At 35.5% G+C, this 26874-nt stretch overlaps 1 protein-coding gene across 24 annotated transcripts in view; it reads right to left on the bottom strand.

Moving 5' to 3' along the window:
* Nucleotides 1–26874, bottom strand: part of UNKL (unk like zinc finger) — a 151480-nt gene that overhangs the window by 77178 nt on the left and 47428 nt on the right. For 23 of the 24 annotated variants that reach the window (XR_008913542.1, XR_008913543.1, XM_056805665.1 and 20 more), the window contains 3 exons: nt 18711–18887; nt 18084–18217; nt 5561–5696 (listed from right to left, as the gene is read on the bottom strand). Coding sequence is in view for 22 of the 24 variants with exons in the window: in XM_056805665.1 (XP_056661643.1) it covers nt 5561–5696; nt 18084–18217; nt 18711–18887 (447 nt within the window). In the remaining 2 variants the exon portion in view is untranslated. Of the gene's footprint in view, nt 1–5560; nt 5697–18083; nt 18218–18710; nt 18888–26874 lie in introns of those variants that run through there. The other variant, XM_016424163.2, reaches the window with a different exon arrangement.

Below are 26874 nucleotides of genomic sequence, written 5' to 3'. Positions count from 1 at the left end.
AAATTATGTTTTGAATTTTCTCCTGGAATAATTTTCATGGAGCTAATTAATATATGGGTCCATATTTGTTGCCCCTATTCATATACCATACAATTTTTTTTTAAAGCCATACCTTTCATCTTAGAATCATTACTAGTGCTAAGGGCTAAACAATGGGTGTTAAGTGACTTGCCAAGGGAAGTGTCTGAGGCCAGACTGGAACCCAGGACCTCCTATTTCTGGGCCTGGCTCTCAATTCACTGAGCTACCCAGCAGATCCCCATGAACTTTTAAGGGAAACTGTCATAATGGAAAACTAATTATTATAAACCTGCAATAGACATGACATTGAGTCAAATTTTTAAAAGGCAGATGGGGAAATAAGTAAGGAATTTTTCCATAGTAGGAAGAAATACTGTCTCTTCCTTTTGAAGGACTAAATCCTTTCTAAATATAAATTTCTAATAAGTGTTACTAAGTTACAAAGGTATCAAATAATAGTCAGCTAAATATACTATTTGAATTTCTCTGAAAATTAACATGCTAACATATATGCCCCATTAAAGGGATTGCTTGAAATAGGACGTAGTTTAAAGACATTAGCAAAGAATCTACAGAATAATTATCACATGTAAAGTGAGAACTTTACATGTTACAACTTTTTAAAAGTTGTAAATATTGCTTCCCCACTGTCAATATGACTTAATAACTCAACAAACATGTATTAAACACATACTTAGGAAGACACTATTAATTTCTGGGAAATCAAAGATGAAAAAATATAGCTCTTACTTATCCTTAAGGAACTCATAATCTACTAAGAGAGTATACAAAAGTACACAAATAAGTATGGCATATGTACAAGGTAGAATGTGATATGGTCCAGACCACAGGAATCATTTAAACCCAAAACAACTATCTACTGTTGTACTATTTAAAAGTTTGTAAAAAAGAGTTAAGAAATAAATTAAATAAATAAGAGGAAAGAATATTAGTTGGGCCTGACACTAGAAAGTTATGGGGAAACAGACAATCTAGGATAGTGATGGCAAACCTTTTAGAGATAGTGTCATGCCCCCCCAGACCATGTGCCGTATCTCTCCCCATGCCCTGCCCCACCCCTTACCTCACACAGGAAAGGGAGGAAGCACTCCCTTTGGGCTGCTGGGCAGAGGGGTGGGTGAAGTCAGAAATGTCCTCAGTGAGTGTGGAGTAGAGGGGAATGGTTTGAGCCCTCTGCTCCCCTCTAGCTTTGCTGCCTTTGAGACCCCCACCTTACCCTCTGGGCACTCCCATTGGGCTGCTGGGCAGAGGGGAGGAGATGTGAAAAAATATCATCAGACCTGATTTGGGGTGGGGGTGGGAAGCAACTCCACCCACATCCCTCTGCCATCTTTGGCACATGTGCCATAGGTTTGCATCACAGGTCTAAGAAGTTCAACAGTATATAAGAATTATGAGTGCCCTTCAACTCCTACTGCTATCCAACAATGAACAGAAAAAAAAGTTAAGAAAGAGAAATGGGCATTGCTAATACCTGGGCAAGACAATACTAATAACCCTTATAATTCATCTAAATTGTCCCCAGACTACATTATAGACCTGTAGTACTATCCTCACTCAACCCCCACACCTACTCTTCTAATGAACTGAAAACTCTCACCCAGCTTGCCAGTCTCAGAAAAAGCCAAGGAGGAAAAAATTGCTAGACTCAAGATCTGAGTCTAAGAAATACAAGAATGTATTCAGGGCAGAGGGAGAAAATGATAAGGATGATGATAAGAACAGCATTTAGATAGTAATTTGAAGTTTGCAAAATGCTTTATAAATGTTATTTCATATACTTTGCATGATGATACATGTATTGCCTTAAAATACTTGACAGTTCTACAAAGGAGGAGGGAAGAAGAGAGGGAGACAATTTGGATCATATAACTTCAGACAACTTATGTAAAAATTTGTTATTAAATAAAAAATAATAAAATAAAACAATAAATGCTATTTCATTTGATCTTCACAACCCTATGAAGTAGATACTATTATTATTCCCATTTTCCAGACAAGTATGCTGAGGCACAGAGAAGTTAAATAAGTTGCCCCAAGGTCACAAAGTTAGTATCTGTAGCAAGAGCTGAACTTGGGTATTTCTGACTGCAAGTCTAGCACTCTTTTCCCAATGCCACTATTTCAGTGACAGAATAGACAACCATCAAGTTTGCACTGAAAATTTAACACATAAGAGCTACTTGTCATGCTAACCCTTTTCCCATTATCAAACTTCTAGAGAATGAGGAAAGTAAACTGTAAGCTAAGGTACTGATGCAAGCTGATAGAAGGCAATGAGTAGTAATAATAGGAACAGGACTGTAATACTCTAAAATCTTGCATTTCTTACTAGTTAGCAGTAGTTAAACATCAACTGCAAAACCTGTAGTTTCAACATTTAGTCAAGCATGAATTGCAGATTGATAATTACCTACTCTGTATTAGATATATAATATTATATACTGAGCATCAGCTTTGTGCCCAATATGTTTTATTACTTAATCATAATGTTCTTAGAACTGTTAAATGAGATTAATTACCTACAGTGGCTTTCCAATGTAACTCACCTCACACTCCCACTCATGTTTTCTATCTAGAAGCACTGTGAGACCTCTTCCCAAGCTCACAAATGATGACAAGGTGGACAATGGGGAAATGTGGAACGTGCCAGTAGGGACTCTGGCATTCCAGGAGAATTCCCCAATCTTGCCCATGCTCTTATTCCCAATGGCAACAAATCCCAAAACATACCTCCACCTGAATTTGGAATGGGAGATGAGAAGCTCCCAGATATGCCAACCCTGATCCACAGTGTGTGAGTTGCCACTCTACAGCAGAGCTGCTACTCCATACTACCAGATCCAAAGAGACTATCCTACTAGCCCTTGGGCTTGTCCATCAGCCCTAAGGCTAACTGATTAATCCCACCATAAACCACTTCTTCAAATAAAATTATTTTCTTACTTCTGGATTGAACGGAGTTTGAGTCTCCCATTCTTGGGATGAGACCCTGCTACAAACTTGGGTGTGTTTCTCCCACAACAAAATTGGCTCATTACATCCTAATTATTCTTTTTTTTGTTTCTGTGAGCATATCAATCATATAATTGTTATTTTAATTTTCTTATCTATACATGTCAGTGAAAAAGGAAATTAATTACTGTAAAAAGTAAATCCATAAATCCGGAGTAAAATAGATAAGGGAACAAGACACTTATAAAATGAACTGTTTCTGTCAATTAGGCAAGAAGAACAAAGAGGGAGAAAAGATTGCTCATTTCCAAGATTTGTTGTACGCTAAAAGGAGAACTAAATTCATAAATCAGTATAAGAAACTTGGAATCAAGCATGATCTTTATCTTATTATTAACTTTGTGGGTTTACTGCAAATTATAATGGAAGAAAAATTGGGCTTTGATGATGTTTTTCTCCATAGATAAAAATTTCAAATTATTTGGATACCTTCATTCAGGATGCATGCATATCCCATTGTGCTAGATGATACAGATCCTTCTGACCCTCTCACTTAGACTATTACAATAGCTTCCTAATTGGTTTCCCTGCATTCAGTCTTTCTCTTCTCCCAACCATTCTTTTTTTTCTTTTAAACCCTTACCTTCTGTCTTAGAGTCAATACTGTGTATTGGATCCAAGGCAGAAGAATGGTATGGGCTAGGCAATGGAGGTCAAGTGATTTGCCCAGGGTCACACAGCTGGGAAGTGTCTGAGGCCACATTTGAACTCTAGGCCTGGCTCTCAATCCACTGAGCTACCCCCAACCATTATTTACACAGCTGCCAAACTAATATTCCTAAATATCAGGTCTTAGCATGTCACTCCCTATTGCCTCTTGGGGAAAATATAAAATTCTCTAACAGTTAAAGTCCTTCACAATCAAACTCCAACTACCCATCCAACTTGATTCCACATACCCTACATCACTCCCAGACTGGCTACTTGCTGTTTTGAGCCACAATTTTTCACTTTCCTATCTTCATCTTTGTACCGGTGACATGTTCCCTTGTGCCTTGAACACACTCTTTTCTTAACTCCTTCTCTTGTAGTTCTTAACCCCTCCAATGTTCATCTCTACTACCATGTCCTTCTGTTGAAGGACTTGGCTTTGTCCAATTCCCCAGGAATAAGTATTCTTACCTCTCTTCACCAATTCACCCTCACTGAAAAATAGTTTGTATGTTACATATCAATTTTACAAATCTGTGCATGTGCTGTTCCCATAAGGATGCAAGTTCCTTGAAAGGTAGTCCTTTTAATTTTAAGTACTTACATAGGCACAGAAAGAGCATATGCTTACTAAATAATTGTTGAATCTAATCGAACTTATCATATAGAGTCAGGGGGACCAGTTTAAATTCTGTTAAAACCTTAGAATCAGGAAGAACTGGGGTTCCAACCCTGCCTTTGGCATATATTAGTTATATGATTTTGGGCGAATCACTTAATATCTCTGAACTCAAGCAATTATCTAAAACCACAAGCTGCAAAGAAGGTGTTTGTAGAATTTCTTCATGAGAGTTCCTCTTAAAACAAGGAAATCTCACATCTGGTGGTTCTGTGACTACAGCACCAAAAATTAAGGAATCATAAATCAAATTACAATAAGGAATATTTAAAGAGAAATAGTAATACCAACAAATATTGCTCAAAGGTCTACTATAATGCAAAAAAAATATACCAGGTAGGTATGGACAACTATGAAATTATTAAGGAAATTGCTAAGATGATTATAAAGGGAAATTATAGGAAATTTGAATACAGAGACATGGAAGATGGGGACAGCTAAATAAGAACAAAATATATGTTGCCATAACCTTTTTTATAATATCGACAGTTCTCAATATATAATTTACAAAATGTTTATAACACAGACAATTCTCATTCAAAATTCAAAATCTGTCCAGCAGATTTGGGGAAGGAATGGAGGCAGTAAGGGGGGGCTTGGGTGCCCATGGATAGAGGGGTCAACACAGGTGGCAACTCAGGACACTCGGTGGCATACACATTAAGGTCAGCCACAGAAATAAAAGCAGATGGGCAACATACAGGGGAGACATGATGATTGTGATATTAAGGTGGGTAGATGGGGCAAAGGTCTCCTCTCTCCGCATTGGAGGGGGAGGGTGAAGTAGAAGGATGGGAGGGAGGGGGAAAGAGGAAACACAGTACTGTAAATATAGGGTATTTTTGGAATGCAAATTTCTTTCAGAATTCTTTATTGTGATGTCAAATTTGCATCATGCAAATTTATGTAAAGCAAGAACTGTTTGTTTAAAAATATCTCTGAAAAAAAAATAGTATATTTGAAAGTGCTTCTAGCTATAAGGATAAGTCACTTAACCCCAATTGCCTAGCCCTTTCTGCTCTTCTGCCTTGGAATAACTAGTATCTATTCTAAGACAGAAGGTAAGGGTTTTTTTTTAAAAAAAGAAAGAAAAGTAAGTGTTCCAAGCTCTTAGAAGGAAGGGTTACCTATAAATTCAAGTTCTTTTATTATACTATTTTTTCAATAGCTCACCTGTACTTAAATTTCCTGGGATTTCGTCTTCGATCTCTACTATTGTGATAGTGTGGACAAGCATAACCCTGACGACAGAGGCGAGGTGGCTTTGGACACTGTTCAGTCTTGTAGCCACCTAAGACAAAATTGGTATCTGAAAAAATAAACAAATGATTCATTTGCAAATAGATTAATAATCATTTAAAATTCCAAATGCATTTATAAAGCTCCTATGCCACTTAATACTACCTGTATGACCATAAAAAAATTTAATTAACCTTTCTAGGACACAGTTTTAGCATCTTTAAGATGAGGGGATTGGATTAGACGAACACTACAGTTAAGTTTCTTACAGTTAAAAAATCTACTATTTTATGTGCCTACTACTGTGGATACAAAGAGAAAAAAGGCAGACCCTACCATCAAGAAGCTTCCATTCTATTATTAGCTAGTCAGAAAGTAACACTGTCTCAGGAATAAAGAAATATTCCATGTTTTATGAACATTGTTGATTTTTTTAAAAAATTGTTATGATACATGTTTGATGAAACTGGGTACCCAATTCACAGAAGGATATTGGAAGAAAGGAATGGAAGGTAGCTTATGAAGAATAAATAAAAAAGTCATGATTTTTGGCAGAGTGGCATATAATAAATCTCTGTGCAAAATAAAGCAATGGCTACTTTCAATTGTTTTAAATGTCTTTTAGTTGAAATTCAAGTACATGAAATTCTCTACCAAGACCAATGTCAATTTTATTAAGAAAAAGATGTCCAGTAATCACATAAGAAGACATGGAGAATATCCAAGTAACTAAAAAGGACTTAAAAAGGGAAAAATCTAAAAAACATTTATTAAACAAATACTTTTGTGATTGCTCTTATGTGAGATACTGTGAAATATAATAAATGTCGATTAAATGAGAGACAAGAATTGGCTACAAAAAATTTCAAACTACAAAGAGCAAGGAGAAATTCTATGCTGGATTTTATATTCACCAACAAAAAGGAATTGGTGCTATTATAGAAATTACTGAGAACCCTGAACTCCCCTCGCCTGAAGTTTGTAATAGAGAAGAGAAAATTTAGGCACAGCCGAGAAAATCAAGTTTCAACGAGTTCAGGAGAAAAGAGAGACAGAATCCGTAGATTAAAATGCTTCAGAGGAAGTCAGTCCTGAAGGGAGAGGAGATGTTCAAGAACAAAATTCTGAAGCCATATAGAAAGAAATTCCAGTGAGCAGGAAAAAGAGGATCTGTCTGAAGAGATCTGTGTTAACTCACAGGGAATTCACCAGACAATTTGGACTTTTAAAGAAAGGTTCAGAAGACTGAAGCAAGTAAGCTCAGGTAACTGGGAATTAATGTAAAAGTGTGGCAATGTCTTATAAAACTAGTGTCAGAAATGCTAATAAAACTTTAACATGACCTTGGGCTGAAGAGGAAAGCTAAAATGATACTTTTTTAAAGCTCTAATGGGAGGGGGAAAAGGGGACAGAATCATTGCTTGGAATTAGGGGGAAGATTATAACTATCTGATTTCTCTGCCAAAGATAATGACTTTTACCCTGGAAACGACAGGGGGAAAATGGCTAATAAAGGATTGATACTCAATATAAGTAAAGAAATAAAGTAAAAGAGCTTGAGTCATTTGGTCCAGATGAACCACATCCTTGTATATTGAGGGGGGGGGAAGGAAAAAAAGTAGTACTTTTACAAAAGACTTGGAAAAGACCAAATGTTGTGCCCTCTCCCCCTTTAAGGGAAAAGAATAGTTTAAATACTATAAGGCTAAAAGGCAGCTGGGTAACTCAGTGGTTTGAGAGCAAGACCTAGAGAGAAGAGAGGTCCTAGATTTAATCTGGCCTCAGCCACTTCCTAGCTATATGACCCTCGGCAAGTCACTTAAGCCCCCATTTCCTAAGCTTTACCACTTTTCTGTCTTGGAACCAATTTGATTTTAATTTGAATTGATTCTAAGATAGAAGGTAAGGGTTAAAAAAAAAAACTATAGGCTAGTGAGTCTGACTTTTAATTCCTGGAAAAATCTAGGCTGATCATTAAAAAGATAGTTTATATCTAGAAAAGAAAGGAGTATTTTGTTTTAAATCCAAGTCCACTGACTCTAGGCTTGGCACTCTATCTACTAAATCATCTGGATGCCCTGAGAAAGGAATGATTTAACCAGGATGGCCTAATTAAGAATAAATCAAGCTCTTCTAATTTTATTTACATTTTTCATTTGATTACTAAACTAATAAATAAGGGCTACACTATATGGATATAATTGGCCTAGATTTAAAAAATTTTTTTCAAAAAACATTTCTTAAAGAGAAGCTAGAGTTAAAAATTAGACAATACAATTAGATGGATTTGGAACTATTAAATGTCTTTAGATAGCTGTTATAGTTGAATCTCAACCTAGCAAGAAATATCTTCAGGGATCTATAGTTACCCCTGTATTATTTAACATTTTTATCAACTGACTTAAAGAAACATGTTAAATGACAAAAAGCTAATAATTAACACTGGATGACAAGCAGTAACCAAAAGAATCTTGACAGGGTTGTCTCTAATAAGATGAAATTCAATATGAAAAAATGTAACATCTTGCACTTGGTTACCAAAAAAAAAAAACCTGAATTTATAAGATGGCAAAGGCAAGATTAGGCAATAGTTCTAAAAAAAATCTGGGGGGTTTAGTAGAATGCAAGTACAGTCACACAGTGTGCTTTAGTTCTTGGCAACAGAGTTTAAGAAGGTTGATAAGGTTAGCTAGATAATACAATAGATAGGTGCCAGGTCTGAAGTCAAGAGTACCTGGCCTCAGATACTTCCTAGCTATGTGACCCTGGGGAAGTCACTTAACCCCATTTGCCTAGCCCTTGCCTTTCTGTCTTAAGAGTTGTTATTAAGCCAGAAAATAAGGATTTTAAAAAAATGTTTAATGATATTGATAAGCTGGAAAGTATTTAGAGAAGGACAAAGAGAATAGTAAAGGAACTTGATTATAAGAAATGGTTTAAAGAATTAGATATGTTTAGCTGGGAAAAAAGAAGACTCAGAGAAGATTCATGACAGTTGTCTTCAAGTATCTAAAGACTCCCATATAAAGTAGAAGTTAAACTTGTTCTGTCTAGTCTCAGGGGGCCAAAACATAAGCAATGGGTAGAAGCTAAAAAGAGACAAATCTAGGCTTGACATCAGAGGTAGAAAATCCCTAACAATTAAAGCTGTGCAGAATAGAATGCGCTGCCTGAAGAAGTAGTAGGTTTCTTCTTGGAGAAATTAAAATAGAGGATGAACAACCACTTGCCAAGTACATAATCATGGTATTTTCTTTTTGTGTATAGGATTACTAGAGCTCTTTTCTACATCTCAAATTCTTTAATTCTTTCATAAAATGCTAAATCTTTTTTTTTTAATCTCAGAGAAAATAGGAACCCAATGGAATTTCTGAACCAGAGAGTACTATGGTCAGATGAACTAGAAAGGCCAAAGACAGAAGAAGTGTGGTGTGGTAGAAAGAAGGAATCTCTACTTTAGAATCAGAAAGACCTATGTTCAAGAGCTGTCATGCAAAACCTGTGAGAAAGTCAGTGAATCCCTTGGTGGCCTGAGGCAAGTCTCTATACTACAAAAGAGCTGGCTATGTATACCTGCTTCAGTGTCAGTTGGGAGAAGTTCTTCCCACATCAATTAAATCACAGATCCAGAATGAAAAAAACAAAAAGGTAATGAAATAATATTTTGCCACAAAAAAAGGTAAATAAAAGGAATTAAAATATGAAAAATCTATGATAAACCCAAAGATCACAGCTTTTGGGACAAAAATTCACTATTTGGCAAAATCTGCTGGATAAATTGAAAAACAGTATGAGAGAGATTAGGTTTAGATCAACATCTCACAGCCTACATTAAGATAAACTCAGAATGGGTGAATGACTTGAATATAAAGAAGGAAACTATAAGTAAATTAGGTGAACACAGAATAGTATACTTGTCAGATCTTTGGAAAAGAAAAGATTTTAAGACCAATCAAGAGTTAGAAAAACTTATAAAATGTAAAATAAGTCATTTTGATTACATTAAATTTAAACAGTTTTGTACAAACAAAACCAATGCAACCAAAATTAGAAGGGAAGCAACCAATTGGGAAAAAATATAACAAAAACCTCTGACAAAGGTCTAATTACTCAAATTTATGAGAAGCTAAATCAATTGTACCAAAAAAATCAAGCCATTCCCCAATTGATAAATGGGCAAGGGACATGGATAGGCAATTTTCAGATAAAGAAATCAAAACTATTAATAAATGTGAAAAAGTGTTCTAAATCTCTTATAATCAGAGAAATGCAAATCAAAACAACTCTGAGTTACCACCTACCTCACATCTAACAGACTGGCTAACATGACAGCAAAGGAAAGTAATAAATGTTGGAAGGGATGTGGCAAAATTGGGACCTTAATACATTGCTGGTGGAGTTGTGAATTGATCCAACCATTCCAGATGGCAATCTGGAACTATGCTCAAAAGTCACTAAAAGACTGCCTGCCCTTTGATCCAGCCATAGCACTGCTGGGTTTATACTCCAGAGATAATAGGGGAAAAGACTTGTACAAAAATATCCATAGCTGCGTTCTTTGTGGTGGCAAACAATTAGAAATTGTGGAGATGCCCTCTGATTGAGGAATGGTTGAACAAACTGTGGTATCTGATGGTAATGGAATGTGCTAAAAGGAACAATGAACTGGAGGAATTCCATGTGAACTGGAACGACCTCCAGGAAGTGATGCAGAATGAAGAATCAGAACCAGGAGAACACTGCACAGAGACTGATACACTGTGGCACAATCAAATGTAATGGACTTCTCTGCTAGCAGTAATGCAATGATCCAGGACAATTCTGAGTGACTTATGAGAAAGAAAACTATCCACATCCAGAGGAAGAACTGTGGGAATAGAAACACAGAAGAAAAACAACTGCTTGATGACATGGGTCGATGGGGGATATGATTGGGGATGTAGTCTCTAAATGATCATCCTAGTGCAAATATCAATAATATGGAAATAGGTCTTGATCAATGACACATGTAAAACCCAGTGGAATTGCACATCGGTTACAGGAAGGGGTTTGGGGGAGGGGAGGGAAAGAACATGAATCTTGTAACCATGGAAAAACACTAATTACATAAATTTTCCCAAATTAAAAAAAAATTCAAAATAAAAAATGTAATAGGAAAATGTTTGACAAAATAAATAAAAATACAATATAGTGCAAAAAAATTATTATATTGATATCCTTCCTCAAAATAAATAAATGAAATGTGGAAAATCCCATAATGAACAGAACCAAAAGAAATATAAACACACTAACCACAACTATATAACTGAAGACAGAATTTAACAGCAATGAAACGAAGTTAAATTCATCAACATTAATACTACTTTTAATTATTATTTTTTATTTTTATTAATCTTATTTATTTATTAATTTAATTAATAAATATTTTAATTAATAATCTTTTAATGAGTGGTAAATGAGAGAAAAGAAAGAGAAGAAAAAAGGAATTCAAAGATGTTAAGTTGTAAACTGACTGATTTGATTGGTAAAGGTAGTTTCCTCACAGGTACTTCATTACACCAATAAAATCACGAGTCTAAACAAAAAGATATGAGAAGTACATGGATATATACACAATAATTCTTAATGAATGCTTGGTATTATTTTGCTTAAGATTTTTATGATTATTTTTTTGTTTTTATGTTTTGCTGAAAATAATTCATTATCTTAAAAATAACTAATATTTACATACTGATTTATGGCCACAAAGTATTTCCATCTCATTTTCTTCTCACAAGAAAGAGTAGTATGAATAAAATTGCCTTAATAAAATGTTTTATTTAATAAGGAAATCAAGACTCAGAAGGTCAAATGACTAGATCACAGTAATCCAGTTAATAATAGGGAGCCAAGATTGGAATGCAGGTCCTATCCCAAATCCAATATTCTTTTTGCTATAGTATACTGCCTCATAAGAGAAATAATGTAAATCTGAGTGAAACAAGTAAAATGAAAATGTGGAATATTATTCCACAAAGAAGATGACAACTCCTCTATACATCAGGAGACTGCCTTCATATGCTACCAATGCTAAGAAAATACTGGCAGCCAATCTACTCATGATAAACCTCTCCATATTTAGAAAGGCTACTCAACAAATGACAGACATTAAATATGTTCCTGGGCCTGTACTCAAAGCCTTTCCAACATGACAGTAATTATAAGAGCTTATATTCTATTGGAATTGGCATTAATGGATCAAGAAGACTTGTGGTGATGAATTTGATATTCAAATTTATTTAAGTATGAGGAATTTGTGTTAATTAAATGGAAACATCTTTGATGTGTTGGGCAGCTACCAGATGCAGTGGGTAGGGTGTTGAACTTCAGAAAAGAAGTAGAGGTAGACAAAAAATCCAGAAGACCTGAATTCAAATCCTACCCTGGACAATCATTACTTGTGTGACTCTGTGGACAAGTCACTTAACCTCTCAGTCTGTGTCCTCATCTGCAAAATCTAGATAATAACAGTACCTACTGTATTAGGGAATTAACTGGGGGTTATATTGATGGAAAGATCAGCTCAGCCAACTTTCTCTCCCTCCTTCCCCCCCTCTCTTTCCTTCCTCCCTCCTCCCTTCCCCCATCAGTTGGTTTTTCAGTTGGTATCACTGGAAATCTGCTCTGAGTGAGTATCTTGATTTATCAGACAGATAACTCACTCTTTGATAAGTTTAAACAAGGGGTTTTATTTAGGAGAAGGGGAAAGGTAGGGAAGTTGATGGGAGAAAGGGTTTGGGTTTCCCTAATCCTACAATACTACTAAATTAAAGGATAGTGGAATAGATTCTTTGAATTGGGAAGATGGCTAACAAGTTTGAGGATCAGTACTTGAGTCTTGAAGGGAGAAATCAGTGAGAGCAGGATCTTTTCAGTCCTTACTCCTTCTTGTCCGAAAAGCAAGAGACCAACTCTCTCAGTTTGGCTGTTCCTTGCTTCAACCATCCTTCCTGGTCACCATTCCATTCAGAATGCCTTCCTTGATTGACAGTTCTGCAGATCTTTGTTCCTTTGGCTGTGCTGCAGGCTTTTCCCCATTCTCTCATCCACACTATTTGACAAGGTTGTTGTGATGATCAAAGTAAAATACTTTGCAAAAATAAAGTACTAACTATATAAGTAGTAGTAGTAGTAGTAGCAGTAGCAGTAAGTAGTAAGTAGTGGTAGTAGTACGTAGTATGTAGTACTGGGAATTAAAAAAAAAAAAGTCCCTAAAGGACTCTTTCTAAAGGAGTTTCATGACAATGACAATGGTGTTAATAATAATCCTAGCTGACATTCCTCCTCTCTTATCACCTCACTCCACATATTTTTACCAACAATCTTTCTCTAAAGGGGTTTCCACCCTGACTCCTCCACTCTCCTATTGAGTGACTGTTTCATCTCTAACACTCTTTTAGGAAAACCCTAGGTATGCCTCTCTTCATTCTCTCCTCTAAAGCACCTTAACCCAACTCCCCTTAATCCCATTCTAAAACTAAGATCAAATTCAATCTTGTCCCTAGACATGGTATGCCAATCTGCTATCCTCTCCAGACCACTCTGGAGTAGCTACCAACCTCCTAAATTGTTTCTCTATTATAATGTAAGCTCCTGGAAGAGAGAGAATCTTTACTTTTGTAGTATTTATATTTAATGCTTGCATATATAGCAAGCACTTAATACTTTCTCCATTCATTCATTCATGTATTCACTTGAAAGCTTGTATAGCACTAGATGTCCATTAACTCACTTAACCTCACAACAACCCAGTGTATTATATATATAGTATATTATATATATATAGTATTATACTTTTCCACATGAAGAAAAGTCTCAAAAAGATTAAAGTGATTTGGCCAGGGTCACACAGCTAGTAAGTATCTCAGTAAAGATTCAAACTCAGTTCAAGGTCAGTCACTGTTCTATAACAAAACACCTTACCATGAGAGAAAAAAAGAAAAAGACATGTACAGAAATGAGGTAGGATCTAAAGAAGATTGTATAAAAGACAAAATATGGTCAAAGTAACATAAGAACAATTGCAGAGGGAGAGATTTCACTTCATGTTCTGTAGGAAAAAGTGAACAATCAAGATCAGAAGATTTCATGGAGAAGGTGACCTCTCAGTTCTTAAAGAAAGAGAAGAATTTCAAAAGGCAGAAAGATGTACATAGCAGGCACCATTGTTAAGACTACATAGAAGTAGGAGATATGAGGGGGAAGGATGAAATCAAAGAATAGCTAGCAGTCCAGCTTGGCTATAATAATAGAATGCCTGAAGAAAGGCTGAATGAAATGACATTGAAAAGATTGCTTCAATAAGGTTGAAGTGAAGCTGTAGAGGGTCTTAAATAACAAGCAAAGGTCTCTATTTTATCTTATAGGAAACGAGAAGTTATGAAAAGCTTTTTAGTGAGAGTTCTAAAATCAAACAAGAACATTAAGGATGCTATTGCAGCATCTCCTGGGAGAATGGTCCAAACTAGACTAGTTACATTAATACAAAGTAAGCTTTTCTCAATGAGTTCAGTGCCTGGCTCACAGCCTCTCTCTACTACAACTTCTGACTTCAAACCAAAGGATTTTAACACACATAGTGATCCTCCCTTAAGCACCATAACCTCACAGTTCCTCAATTTACTCATTTCCTATAACCTTCTCCTCCTCCACCCTACTCCACTCAAACACAAAAAAGGTCATAATTTTGATCTTGCCACAATCCACAAATGTTCCATTCCCAAGATCTCTGAAATTCCCTTTTCTGATCAGAATCTACTGTCTGTCATTCTACCTCTGCCTGGAAACCCTAAGCCACTCACAAGAGCAAGTTCTTTCAAACTCGTTCATCCCTCCTCAAGCCTTTTAAGGCTCTCTGGGACTCTTGCCTCCTATTTTGTTGTTTTGATTTTTTCAATTGAGGCAAGTTGCCAAGAGCTTCTTTTCTTCCTTCTCCTCAACTCATATTGCCCAGATGCCTTCTCCCAGTATCTCCTCCTTCACCCTTGTCTATTGTGGATAGACAACTCTTCTAGAAATCAAGTCTATGTGAACAAGTAATGTTTCACCCAAGAGATAGCCCTCTATCATAGTCATTCTCTCACTTATCTTCAGTCTTTCCCTGACTACTTCCCTACTGTTTACAAACATGCCATGATATTCTTGAGCCTCAAAAAACTGTCATTTGATTCATTTAGCCCCACTAGCTACTGACTCATACCTCTCCTCCCTTTTGTAGCTAAAGTCCTGGAGAAGCCCAACTACAATAGGCACCTCAACTTCCTTTCTTCTCAGTCTCTTGGCTCTCTACAATTTGGCTTTCTCTCAATCTCATTGACTGAAACAGTTCTCTCCAAAATTACTAATCATACCTTAACTGTCAAATCAAATGACTTTTTCTCAACCCCCATCTTTCTTAACCTTTTTACAGGTTCTGATACTGCCAACCACACTCCTTTTCTTGATTTTTTATTCTCTCTAAGCATTTATAACATGACTCTCTCCTAGTTCTCTTCTTACCTATCCAACTGCTTCTTTTCAGTTTTCTTTGCAGGATCTTCATTCAAATCATGCCAACTATCTGGTGATATCCCACAGAACTCTATTCTGGTCTGGCTTCCTCTCTCCCTCTCTACTACTACACTTGGTGAGCCCCTCAAACCACCCTCGATTCTATTGTCATCTTTATATTAATGATACTGAAATCTAGGACCTATCCAGTCCCAATCTCTCTGCAAAATTTCCGTTTCCAATCTCCAACTGTTGATTGGGTATCTCAAACTGAATATCCTATAGATTTTTTTTCAAGTAGGTGACTTTTATTTCTCTTTCAAATTTCAGAGTAGTGCCAATTTCTGCAAAACTGCATCCTTCCCCCAAAAGACATTTAGTAGATCGAAATGGAACTCATTAGGGGGCAGCTAGAGCCAGACCTAGAGACAGGAGGTCCTAGATTCAAATCTGGCCTCAAGACACTTCTTAGCTGTGTGACCCTGGGCATTTAACCCCCACTGCCTAGCCCTTATCATTTTTCTGCCTTGGAACCAACACAGTATTGATTCTAAGGCAGAAGGTAAGGGTTTTTTAAAAATGGAACTCATTAGCTTTCCCCAAAAACCTTCCCTCTTTCCAAACTATCCCCTTACTTTTAGAGGCATAACCATCCTCTTAGTCACTCAAGCTCAAAACTTAGGTGTCACCTTCAATTCCTCTCTTACTCCCCCATATCTAATCTGTTGCCAAATCCTGCCAATTCCATCTTTGCAATATCTCTTCTATATTTGTCCTTTCTATTCTTTGACATGGCCACCAACATTTTGAGGTAGGCCCTAATAATGTCACATTTGAATTTTGTAATAATCTGCTAGTTGGTTTGCTTCTCTTAAGTCTTTCCTCACTCCAGGACATCTTCCATTCAGGTGTCAAATTGATTTCCCTTAATATAAGTCTGATTATATCATCCTCCCCATTCAATAAACTCCAGTGGATTCCTATCACCTCCAGGATCAAATATAAAATCTTGTTTGGCTTTTAAAGCCCTTATTAATATGACTCTCCCCTCCCTTCACTTTTCCAGTCATTTTTATCACTTATGACCCCCTCCCTACTCCCACATATTTCTGTGATTCAGTGACATTAATCTCCGTTGCTGTTCCTTGAACAAGACACTCTATCCCTCAATTATACACATTTTCCCTGGTTGTCTCTCATGCTTGGAATGTTCTGCCCTCTGGCTTCCTTCAAGTTCCAGCTAAAATTCCATCTTCTACAAAATGCCTTTCCTAATCTCTCTTAATTCTAGTGCCTTCCCTCTACTGATTATTTCTAACCTACCTTTCTTAGAGCTTGTACAAAATTTTTGTATGCTGTCTATCTCCCTAGATTAGATTGTAAATTCTTCAAGAGTAGGATCTATCTGTTACTTTATTTGTATCTCTAACACTTAACATAGTGCAAGGCCTGTCCATTGACTGAAAAATATTAAAACATAATTCACTAAATGTAAAACTGAAGCACAGAAGCAATAATTCAAAGTGGCATATTTCAAGACAAGATCAAATAATGCAACACGTCTTAAAATAGGACCTGTCTTAAAAAGAATGTTCTTTTAATTTAAGCAAAAAAATCAAAGCCAAAACTCCTTCCTTATACAACTCTGTAACACTAAAACAACTGTCATTTACACTCTAACAGTGCAATATAACCAACAGATGGATTACTATTTATGTATGATATTTTTGCTATCAGATAAAATTTTTGTCTCACAAAAGTACATCACCTCCATCTATTATTTTCTCAAGTTTTAAAAGGGATATGAACTGCACAAAGTATAAATTATTGGACTCTGATGTTTTAGAAATGGGTGTCTTCTTTATCTGATCCAATTTAGAAGAATTGGGTTGTTTATAGCAGGTGAAGTTTGCAGAATATTTTGAACACAGCAATACACAGAGCTAAATAAAAAGCAGGAAACGGTTTCAGTGATTCTCCAGATTCAACAATCATAAATGGCACTCAGTCACTGATCCACATGAGGTTGCCTACATTAGGGAAAATTACTTTTCAAAAACCGTACTGTTTGGAATATTTTGAATCTTTTCATAGAAGTAGTAGGATTTTACAGAATTTTCTCTAGCAACAGTTAATGGGAAAGCATGATGCTCTTTCAATGATTCCAAACTGTTTAACACAAAAAAGCATCCTTCTTTTTTTTCTTCCTAAAACCCTTACCTTCCGTCTTGGAAGTCAATACTGTATATTGGCTCCAAGGCTGAAATGTAGTAAGGGCTAGGCAATGGGGGTTAAGTGACTTGCCCAGGGTCACACAGCTGTGTGTCTGAGTGAAGTGTCTGAGGCGAGATTTGAACCTAGGACCTCCCATCTCTAGGCTTCTCAATACACTGAGCCACCCAGCTGCCCCCCAAAAGCTTCCTTCTTAATACTAATATTTTCATAGTAATGCTATATGGCTGCAAATCACAGGATACAAAGATCTCAGAAATATTAAGATTATAATTCCACTCTAAGAGCAATGCTAAAAATCATATGATAGATGCAAGCAAGTTGTGACACATTGTTACCAAGGACTACTTTTAAGAACTGGAGTAAAAGACATCATCGAGAATATGTATGACTAGAAAAGGATGAAGGACAGTAATATCAAGAGCAAAACAGAGACAACAGTATCATAGGAGTACCACAGAGATGAAAACAAAGATTATTAATAATATTAAGGGTATAAAAACTTCCTTTTAATTCCAGAAAACCCCAAATGGTCTAAAAAGATAACATCACATTAGTGCAAATATATACTTACAAAATACAAGAGTTTATTTTGGGATGGCACCATGAATTTCAATTCATCTTTATGATTAAACCTCAACAAAACCAACACAAGGCCAGATGCAGAAACAGGTAAGAGGATACTGAATGACATTACCTTGCCATCTGGGATCTTCTCCAAGGATTTTTTCTATCATTGCCTGGCTAGCTAAGACTCCAGGCTGCAAATCAGGAATGCTGTCACCACTGCCAAGCTGGCCATTTTGTAAAGCTTCTTGTGCCTGAAGTTCCCTAAAACCAAACAATAATTCAGTTTAAATCTTAAGTGTATTTTTCATTAATGTTATTTAAATAAACTGTTTAAATTCATTTTATGTCACTCTTTGGAGTCCTAAGAGTCACTGCTACCTACTGGGTTCTAGATAGTTAAGTCACCAGCAGCCATCATGCCAAGGAAATCCCTGGATCTTACATATGGCCTGATTCCCAGAAGCTTTATGAAGATTTTATCTTAAATAAGTGCCACAATACATAATGAATTATTGTCTTCTTTTAGGGATGTTATCTCACAACTGAATACACTTGGTAAGCTAATTCAACAAGTATTAGAATATAATTACACAAACTATAATATTCTAGAAAAAATGCAATGCTCAAAAATTTTACAATTTAGGCAAATAAAAAAAGTGATGTCTAAACTGTCTTTACTATAGAAACCATTATAGAAGAGTTACACAAAAGAGAAATTTGGTTATGATAGTCAGTTGAAAAAAGATTAATTCACCTTATATCATATACTGGTGGTCTAAGATCAAGAGGGCCATGAGCAAAGGCACAATGGAGTCCATTCTTCACACAATGGCCACGAGCATCTGTTTCATGTATACATGTACCAGTCTTGTAATATCTGAGATGATACTTTCTTTCAGTGTCCCCAGTTGTCCGATGTAAATAAGGGCATCTGGAAAACAGGAAAAAAATTATATCCAGTTCTTAAAAATTTTATAACAACTATTAGTTCCAATTTGGCTTCATTTACATATCTGTTCCTTAGTTAAACTCTAATTTTCTTATCAAGGATGCTGAAAAGGAATTCTAACATCAATGGGTAGATACTCTGGATAATTAGAGCAGTTATGTGATTGCTTAGTTCAATGTAAAATTATCTAGCATAAATTATGAACATATCACTGATAAAAGTTAGGTAATATTAAAATAATCTAAAATAACCTTTTATCCATCAGAAATCTAGTCAAATGAAATAATTTAATTTAAACATATTAGCATTCAAAGAATAAAGGTTAATGAAAACAGTTTTTTAAAAATATTACTATGTAGATTTAGATGAAGTAGTATAATTTGTCTTCCCAGGCCAAAGGGAAAAATCTCTCACTCAGACTAACACCAAATAGAGTGATTAACTTCAATGAGATCAAAAAAGAGCCTCATGAGCATCTTTAAAATAGGCTAAATAGAATCTCTACAACCTGCACAAGTATATTCTAATTGGGCATCTGCCCTGAAAGATTTCAAACCAATCTTTCCCTCAAATAAGAGTATCTCCCAAGTTAGAAATATGAGCCTTTCAGGTACCTTAGGTTAAAAATCTGGGGCAATTTTGAATGAAAAAGCTCAATTACATTTTTAAAACAGAGTTCATATTTTTTAGAAGTATAATTTATGACTTGGCTCAAAAGACAATTACTAAGCTACAACATTTAAGGTATTAATGCTAGGAACAAGAAATGCAAAGAACGAGTTTGCTCTTAAGCAATTTATGCTGAAGTGATATATTTACACAAGTTTGTAAAGATAAAAGATAAAGTGTATACAAAGTCATTTCAAGGAGTGAAGAGAGTGGATAGAATGCCAACCCTGGAATTAGGAAGACCTGGGTTTGAATCTCACCACAAACATTTTCTAGTTGTGTGGCCCTAGGCAAGTGCTGCTCAGGTAAGTGTTTAAAAAGGTCATCCAGGTAGATATATATCCAGGACAAAGCTAGAATGTGTGAATAAGGTTACAATTCAGGAAAAGAGATTAGGGAATACATATCTAGACTTGGGAGCCATCTGTATAAAGATAAACTGAATCCACGTTATATGATGCTGTTAGATTGGGAAGGAGAACAAAAAATAAGTAATTTATTGAAAGACAGTCAGGGATCAAGATTTAAAAGAACACAGAGATGGGATGGAAAATAACAGAGAACTGGAAATCAGGAAAGGGAAGAAAACAAGTACAGAAAAAGGAGAGGGACTGCCACCAATTTGATCCTGAAGATATGATTTCATTGGAAAAGTAAAATCTTACAAAAAATTTAACTATATTTACCTTTACACCATACTTTTCTCCCCAAAGTTTCATCCCACTAACCTACAAAGGTTGACCAATTGTGAAGGCACAACAAATCTGCTACTTAAAAGTCAGAGCAGACAATCTCATGCTAGCAAAGAAGGGCTCTGTTTATAAATTATTTGGCCCAAATAAACATAGCATAAGTGGCTGATTTAAAAAAATTACCCCACAAAGTTTCTTCACAAAAGCACAATTTACTAAAAATGGCTAAGAAAACATTTTGCATCAACAAAAAGTTTAAAACTCCATTAAAAAAAAAGAGCAGGTAAAATAGCAACTATTATAGGAATTCTGACAGAGCAGGAAACTCAAGTTACTTTTTTTTTTTAAATCCTTACCTTCCGTCTTGGAGTCAATACTGTGTATTGGCTCCAAGGCAGAAGAGTGGTAAGGGCTAGGCAATGGGGGGTCAAGTGACTTGCCAGGGTCACACAGCTAGGAAGTGGCTGAGGCCAGATTTGAACCTCAGACTGGTTTGTCTCTAGGCCTGGTTCTCAATCCACTGAGCTACCCAGCTGCCCCCGACACTCAGTTACTTTTAAAAGATCCCAGGAATGATATTTTATAGTGGCTGTTCTCTGCCTGCAATTTCCACTCAATAGTATTTCCTAAAGTTATCAGTTAGTGCTGGTAGCACTCCCCCTATTTAATCTGGAATAATCATGAAGTCCTAGGTCAGTGATGAGTGAATTGAAATACTCTGAATTTTTCTATGCTATTTTTTTTTTTGGTACTAGGCTTAAGTATAAAAGAGTTGGGTTCAAGTTCTTCCTCAGACACTTAACTAGGTGTATGGTCCTGGGTAAGTTACTTCACCTCTCTAGCCTCTGGTTTCTTTATCTAAAAGACAAGGGGCTGAACTAGCCCATCTGTAGGGCCTCTTGTCTAAACTATGCTCCTACAATTCAACAAGTAAAGATATATCTCACATTGGTTCAGAGCTTTCTTGTACTCTATATGGGCAAAGCTATGTAAAATGAACAGTACTCTAAATACAGTGAAAATGCTTATTATTTAAAATATATCTTGCATTAAATCTTTTTAAATGATATTCAATCCCTTTTCCTAATTGTCTTAGTTCCAGATTTTTATCTAAAAGAGATGCCATAAGCAGTTTTTTTACATTATTTACATTATTACATTATTTTTATATTTTCATTATATAATATTTAATAAATATTAATTATTAATTAATTTGAAATATAATGTAATATATCATATTTATTTTATTATATATTATGGTGTATAATTATACAATATTTTACATTATTTGCATTAAGCATTATGTGTTGTATATGAAACCCCAAAAGCAAGACAAAAGCAAGATATGGTTTTAAGGAACTTCTATCCAAGAATACCACAGAGGCTTAATGTCTAGTTGTTTAAGCAAAGCCTTTACTCCCCAGCTTTTCTTGTATTCATTTCCTTTTGAATTAAGAAGCAGATTATAATTTACCAGAAGTTGGGAGAAGAAAGTAAATAGCGAAAGAGAAAACCATGTGAATGTAATGGAAAAAGAGGGAATCCACAGCAACCAAAAAGAGACAAGAGAGATTTACTACCAATGTTCCAATGGATATAGTGCTTAATCTGCCTACAAACACAACATTTCTTGGTCCCATTTAACCAATAATATACTAGCCCCTCCAGTAGCAAATCTTTGAACAAAAAAGGTTGTAGGAAGTAGTGTACAGGGTGCTAAAGTAGTGTTGGAAGAGAATTTCCCTCTCGGCTAATGTCTCTGTTTTATGTCACTTCTCAGTGAATTGAAGGTCAAAGACCCCTGAGATGTGCAGATACAAACAGGCCCTCAGAGACAGGAAGTGAGAGAACCCAAGAACCAATCAGACAGGAAGCTGATTCCACAGAGAAATTAAGAAACTATGGTTGGTTCCTGAGATGTGTCAAGTGAGAGTTAGTGGGTGGAGAAAACTGATTATAAGGGGGAGACAAAGAAGGAAGTAAGGGTCTGCTGGCTGGAGCTTGGATCCTGAAGGAACTCTTGTTGGTGGTGATCTTCAATCCATAATGGCAGCCAATAGAGTAGTAAGTTAAGCAACTCTCTATCTCTTTCCTACCACCTTTCCCTCTCCTTACTATTACTACTTTGATGTAATGAAGTTATTAAAGCTACTAGCAGCCTCATAATTTAATTTTAACTATTACATTAGCCATATGACTATGGGTCAGTCATTTAACTGAGGCAACTGGAACTCAATTTTACCACCTATAAAATGCGAATTTACAAAATCTATAGTATCCATCTCTCAGAGTTATAAAGATCATGAGATAATGTATATAAACTTTTTATGCACTTTAAGTGCAATGTAAATGTCCACTATTAATAAACCAATTCAACAAGCATTTTTTTCAAAAACCCTTACCTTCTGTCTTAGAATCAATACTGTGTATTGGTTCCAAGGTAGAAGAGAGCAGTACGGGGTAGGCAATAGGAACTAAGAGACTTGCCCAGGTCACACAACCAGGAAATATCTGAAGCCAGATTTGAACCTAGAACCTCCTTACTCCAGGTCTGACTCTCAATTCACTGAGCTACCCAGCTGCCCCTAGGTATAAAGAAGTAAATTAGGTGAACACAAAATAGTATACATGTCAGATCTTCGGGAAAAGAAAGATTTTAAAACCAAGCAAAAGCTAGAAAAAAAATCACAAAATGTAAAATCAATAATTTTGATTACATCAAATTAAAAAGTTTTGTACAAACAAAATCAATGCAACCAAGATTAGAAGGGAAGCAACAAATTGGGAATAATCTTCATAACAAAAACCTCTGACAAAGGTCTAATTACTCAAATTTATAAAGAGCTAAATCAATTGTACAAAAAAGCAAACCATTCTCCAATTGATAAATGGGCAAGGGACATGAACAGGCAGTTCTCAGCCAAAGAAATCAAAACTATTAATAAGCACATGAAAAAGTGTTCTACATCTCTTATAATCAGAGAGATGCAAATCAAAACAACTCTGAGGTATCACCTCACACCTAGCAGATTGGCTAACATGATAGCAAAGGAAAGTAATGAATGTTGGAGGGGATGTGGCAAAGTAGGGACATTAATTCATTGCTGGTGGAGTTGTGAATTGATCCAGCCATTCTGGAGGGCAATTTGGAACTATGCCCAAAGGGCAACAAAAGAATGTCTGTCCTTTGATCCAGTCATAGTCCTGCTGGGTTTGTACCCCAAAGAGATAATAAGGGGAAAAATTTGTACAAGAATATTCATAGCTGCTCTCTTTGTGGTGGCAAAAACTTGGAAAATGAGGGGATGCCCTTCAGCTGGGGAATGGCTGAACAAATTGTGGCATATGTTGGTGATGGAATACTATTGTGCTCAAAGGAATAATAAACTGGAGGAATTCCATAGGAACTGGAATGACCTCCAGGAATCAATACAGAGTGAGAGGAGCAGAATCAGGAGAACATTATACACAGAGACTGATACACTGTGGTACAATCAAATGTAATAAACTTCTCCATTAGGGACAATGCATTGATCCTGAACAACTTGGAGGGATCTACAAGAAAGAAAACTATCCACATTCAGAGGAAAAACCGTGGGAATAGAAACACTGAAGAAAAACAACTGCTTGATTACATGGGTCGAGGAGGATATGATTGGGGATATAGACTCTAAATGAACATCCTAGTGTAAACATCAACAACATGGAAATAGGTTCTGATCAAAGACACATGTAATACCCAGTGGAATTGCGGGTCTGCTACCTGGGGGAGGGGGGGGGATGTGATTTTTGTAACCAGGGTATAATGTTCTAAATTGACTAAATAAATTAATTTTTAAAAATAAAATAAATTTAAAAAAGAAAGAAAGATCAAATAATTAAAGTTCAAGGAAGCATGATAAATACTACAGCACATGCATGAGGTTTATGTAGCAGGTAAACTATGAAGGGTAGAGTGGCCTTGTCCTTCAACACATTCCGTATCACACAGTCAGTAAGGTATAAATTTGGTGACCTTCTTATTTGTCATACAATCTCAAAGTAGGAGCACAGAAATGGAACTGAAATAAAACCTCACCCATACATTTTTAAGGTTAAAAAAAAAATTGAGGCATTTACAGACGACCAATACTGGATTCTAGTCTTTTTCAATATTCTATCCTTACAATAATAAGCACTGTAGCTTTTACTTTACCATCAAAATTAAGTCTATACCATCTACTTTGACTCTTAGGAATCTGCAAAATTATAGTCTTAATTAATTGATTAGCTGATACCTGGTTATATAATTTCCCCCAAATTCATGCATCCAGATCTATCAAATTTCATTCATAAATAAAAATTACTTCAGAAAAGCATAATTGCTGCTTCAAGATTTTTATTTTACTTATAAAATAATCCAATGAACATCACATAAGTCAATTAAATATACATGAATACAAAAAAATAGACCTAATGGAATGGAAAAAAATTGAACAAATTTAATGTAATTAGAATAAGAAGAGTGAGGGAAAATATTTATATAAAATATCTGATAAGGTTTTGATGTCATAAACATATAGATAACTAAGAAATATAGTAAAAGTCATTCCCCAGTAGGTCAAATATGAATGAACATCTCAAAAGAATTACAAATTCTGAAAGAATGATGAAAATCCCTAATAATTATCAATCAAAATAAGTGAGATTTTATCTGAAACAGAAAATTAGCCAACAAGAAAAGATGGGAATAATCGATGTTGGAAGATTGTGGAAAGAAAAGAATATCAAAGCATTGTTAATTAAGCCACACATTGGTCTAAATTTTCTGGAAAGCAATTGAGAACTATACTAAGAAAGACAATGAAATGTCCATACACTTTGATGATGAAATTCCACAGCTAATTATAAACTAAGCAACTCAAGGTTAAAAAAGAAAGGCCCTTATTTACCAAAATATTTATAGGTACACTTTCTGTAGTAGCAAAAGACTGAAAACTGAGTAGATGTTGATCATTTGGAGAAATAGCTAAACAAGTTATGGTACATGAATGATTAGAAAATCACAATGCTTCAAGAAAGTAAATATGAATATTCACGAAGACAGATGAACTAATGCAAAAAAAAAGTAAGCAGAATGAATGAAACAATGTATACATGACTACAATATAAATGTAAAAAAATTTTAACAATGCTGTAAAATTATGACCAAGCTTAGCCCCAAAGAAGCTTCTTTGCAGAAATATTATGAGACTGAAACAAGACCTATATTGTCAAGACTTTTCAGTGTATTGCTTAGTGTTGCTAAACTAAGATTATTTTCCCATCCTTTAAAAAAAAGTTAAGAGAATGTTCTTTGTGAGGTAAGAGAGGGAAACAGGAAAATGTATGAGATATTAAAACAATACACACATAAAATCATGTTAAATGAAAATTCAACCCAAAATTTCAAATTATGCTAAAATTTTTGATTTGCTAAAATAAAGAATAAAGAATTTTGGTTTATAAAAACAACAAATTCTTTGTCTGGCTCTAGCTAAGAAAATATTGCTACAATCATAAGAAAATCAAAGGACTACCCAGAAGTATTAAAATTTCTAGCTGTATCTTTTTGTTCTACAGAGGGAAAGTGGTAATGAGAGAAGAGACCTTTACACCTATAAAATTCTCAATTACTTCAAAGGTGTGAAGATTGGATTTAGCTATCTCCTGATTGTGGGAAGATTGAATTGTAATCCCCTGTCTATTTTTAGATTTTAATCCCCAAAGTGTTAACTCAGCATTTAAAGTAGATCTACCCATTTTAACTACAAAAAATGAACTAACCAAAAAAGGTATAACTAACAAAAAAGGTGTGAACACCCATTTCATACATTGAGTGGACAGTCCTAGAGAGGAGCGTCTGCTATGATTGGTAGATTAGACATAAAATTTAGGGGAGGTGACACAAGAGAAAAAAAGTCTTTAAATAGAGGAAACAGAGACACAAAATTAATCAATAAATCAAGATCATTCAGTCACTCAGAGTTGGACTAGAAGAAACTTGGAGTTGGAGCAAAGAGAGACACTTGAGAAGAAACTGGAAGGCATACACTCAGAATTGGAGTGAAGACACTTGGCTGTGAAACTGGACCTCTGGAGGAGCTTGTGGAGGAGACCTCAGACTGATTTCCTTTTAGATGGTCACTGTGGTGAGTGAAAGGCTGACTTAGTTTCCTTGCCCTTTCTGGAGGTGTGAACCCCTGAGAAAGGCCCATCTTCTTGAGGATTTCTTTCTCCAGGCTGGGGCCTGAGAATTTCTACCTGGCGCAGAGGAAGCCAGAGCTTTCTCTCCCCCCCCCCCTTTTCTCTCTTCCTTAATATCTTCCCTCTATTATAAATAAACTATCATAAATTCCATTTTACTTTAGTAATTCACTTTGGGATTTAGTCATTAAACCCCTGGTGACCACAAATTAAATATTTCAGTCCCACCATAATAAGTTTTAACAAATGTGACATCTTACTTAAAATGCAATTATCTGAAACTTATCCTGTTCAAATAGTGTGATAGTCCAAAAAGTCTCTCAGAGTTTTTTAGAACCTCTAGAGACCCAAAAGGTTTAATTGCAGCATTTGCCCTCCCTCTT

This window comes from Monodelphis domestica, chromosome 7 (assembly GCF_027887165.1).
Source record: "Monodelphis domestica isolate mMonDom1 chromosome 7, mMonDom1.pri, whole genome shotgun sequence".
NCBI lineage: Eukaryota > Metazoa > Chordata > Mammalia > Didelphimorphia > Didelphidae > Monodelphis > Monodelphis domestica.
This window is presented reverse-complemented; position numbering and strand designations above follow the sequence as displayed.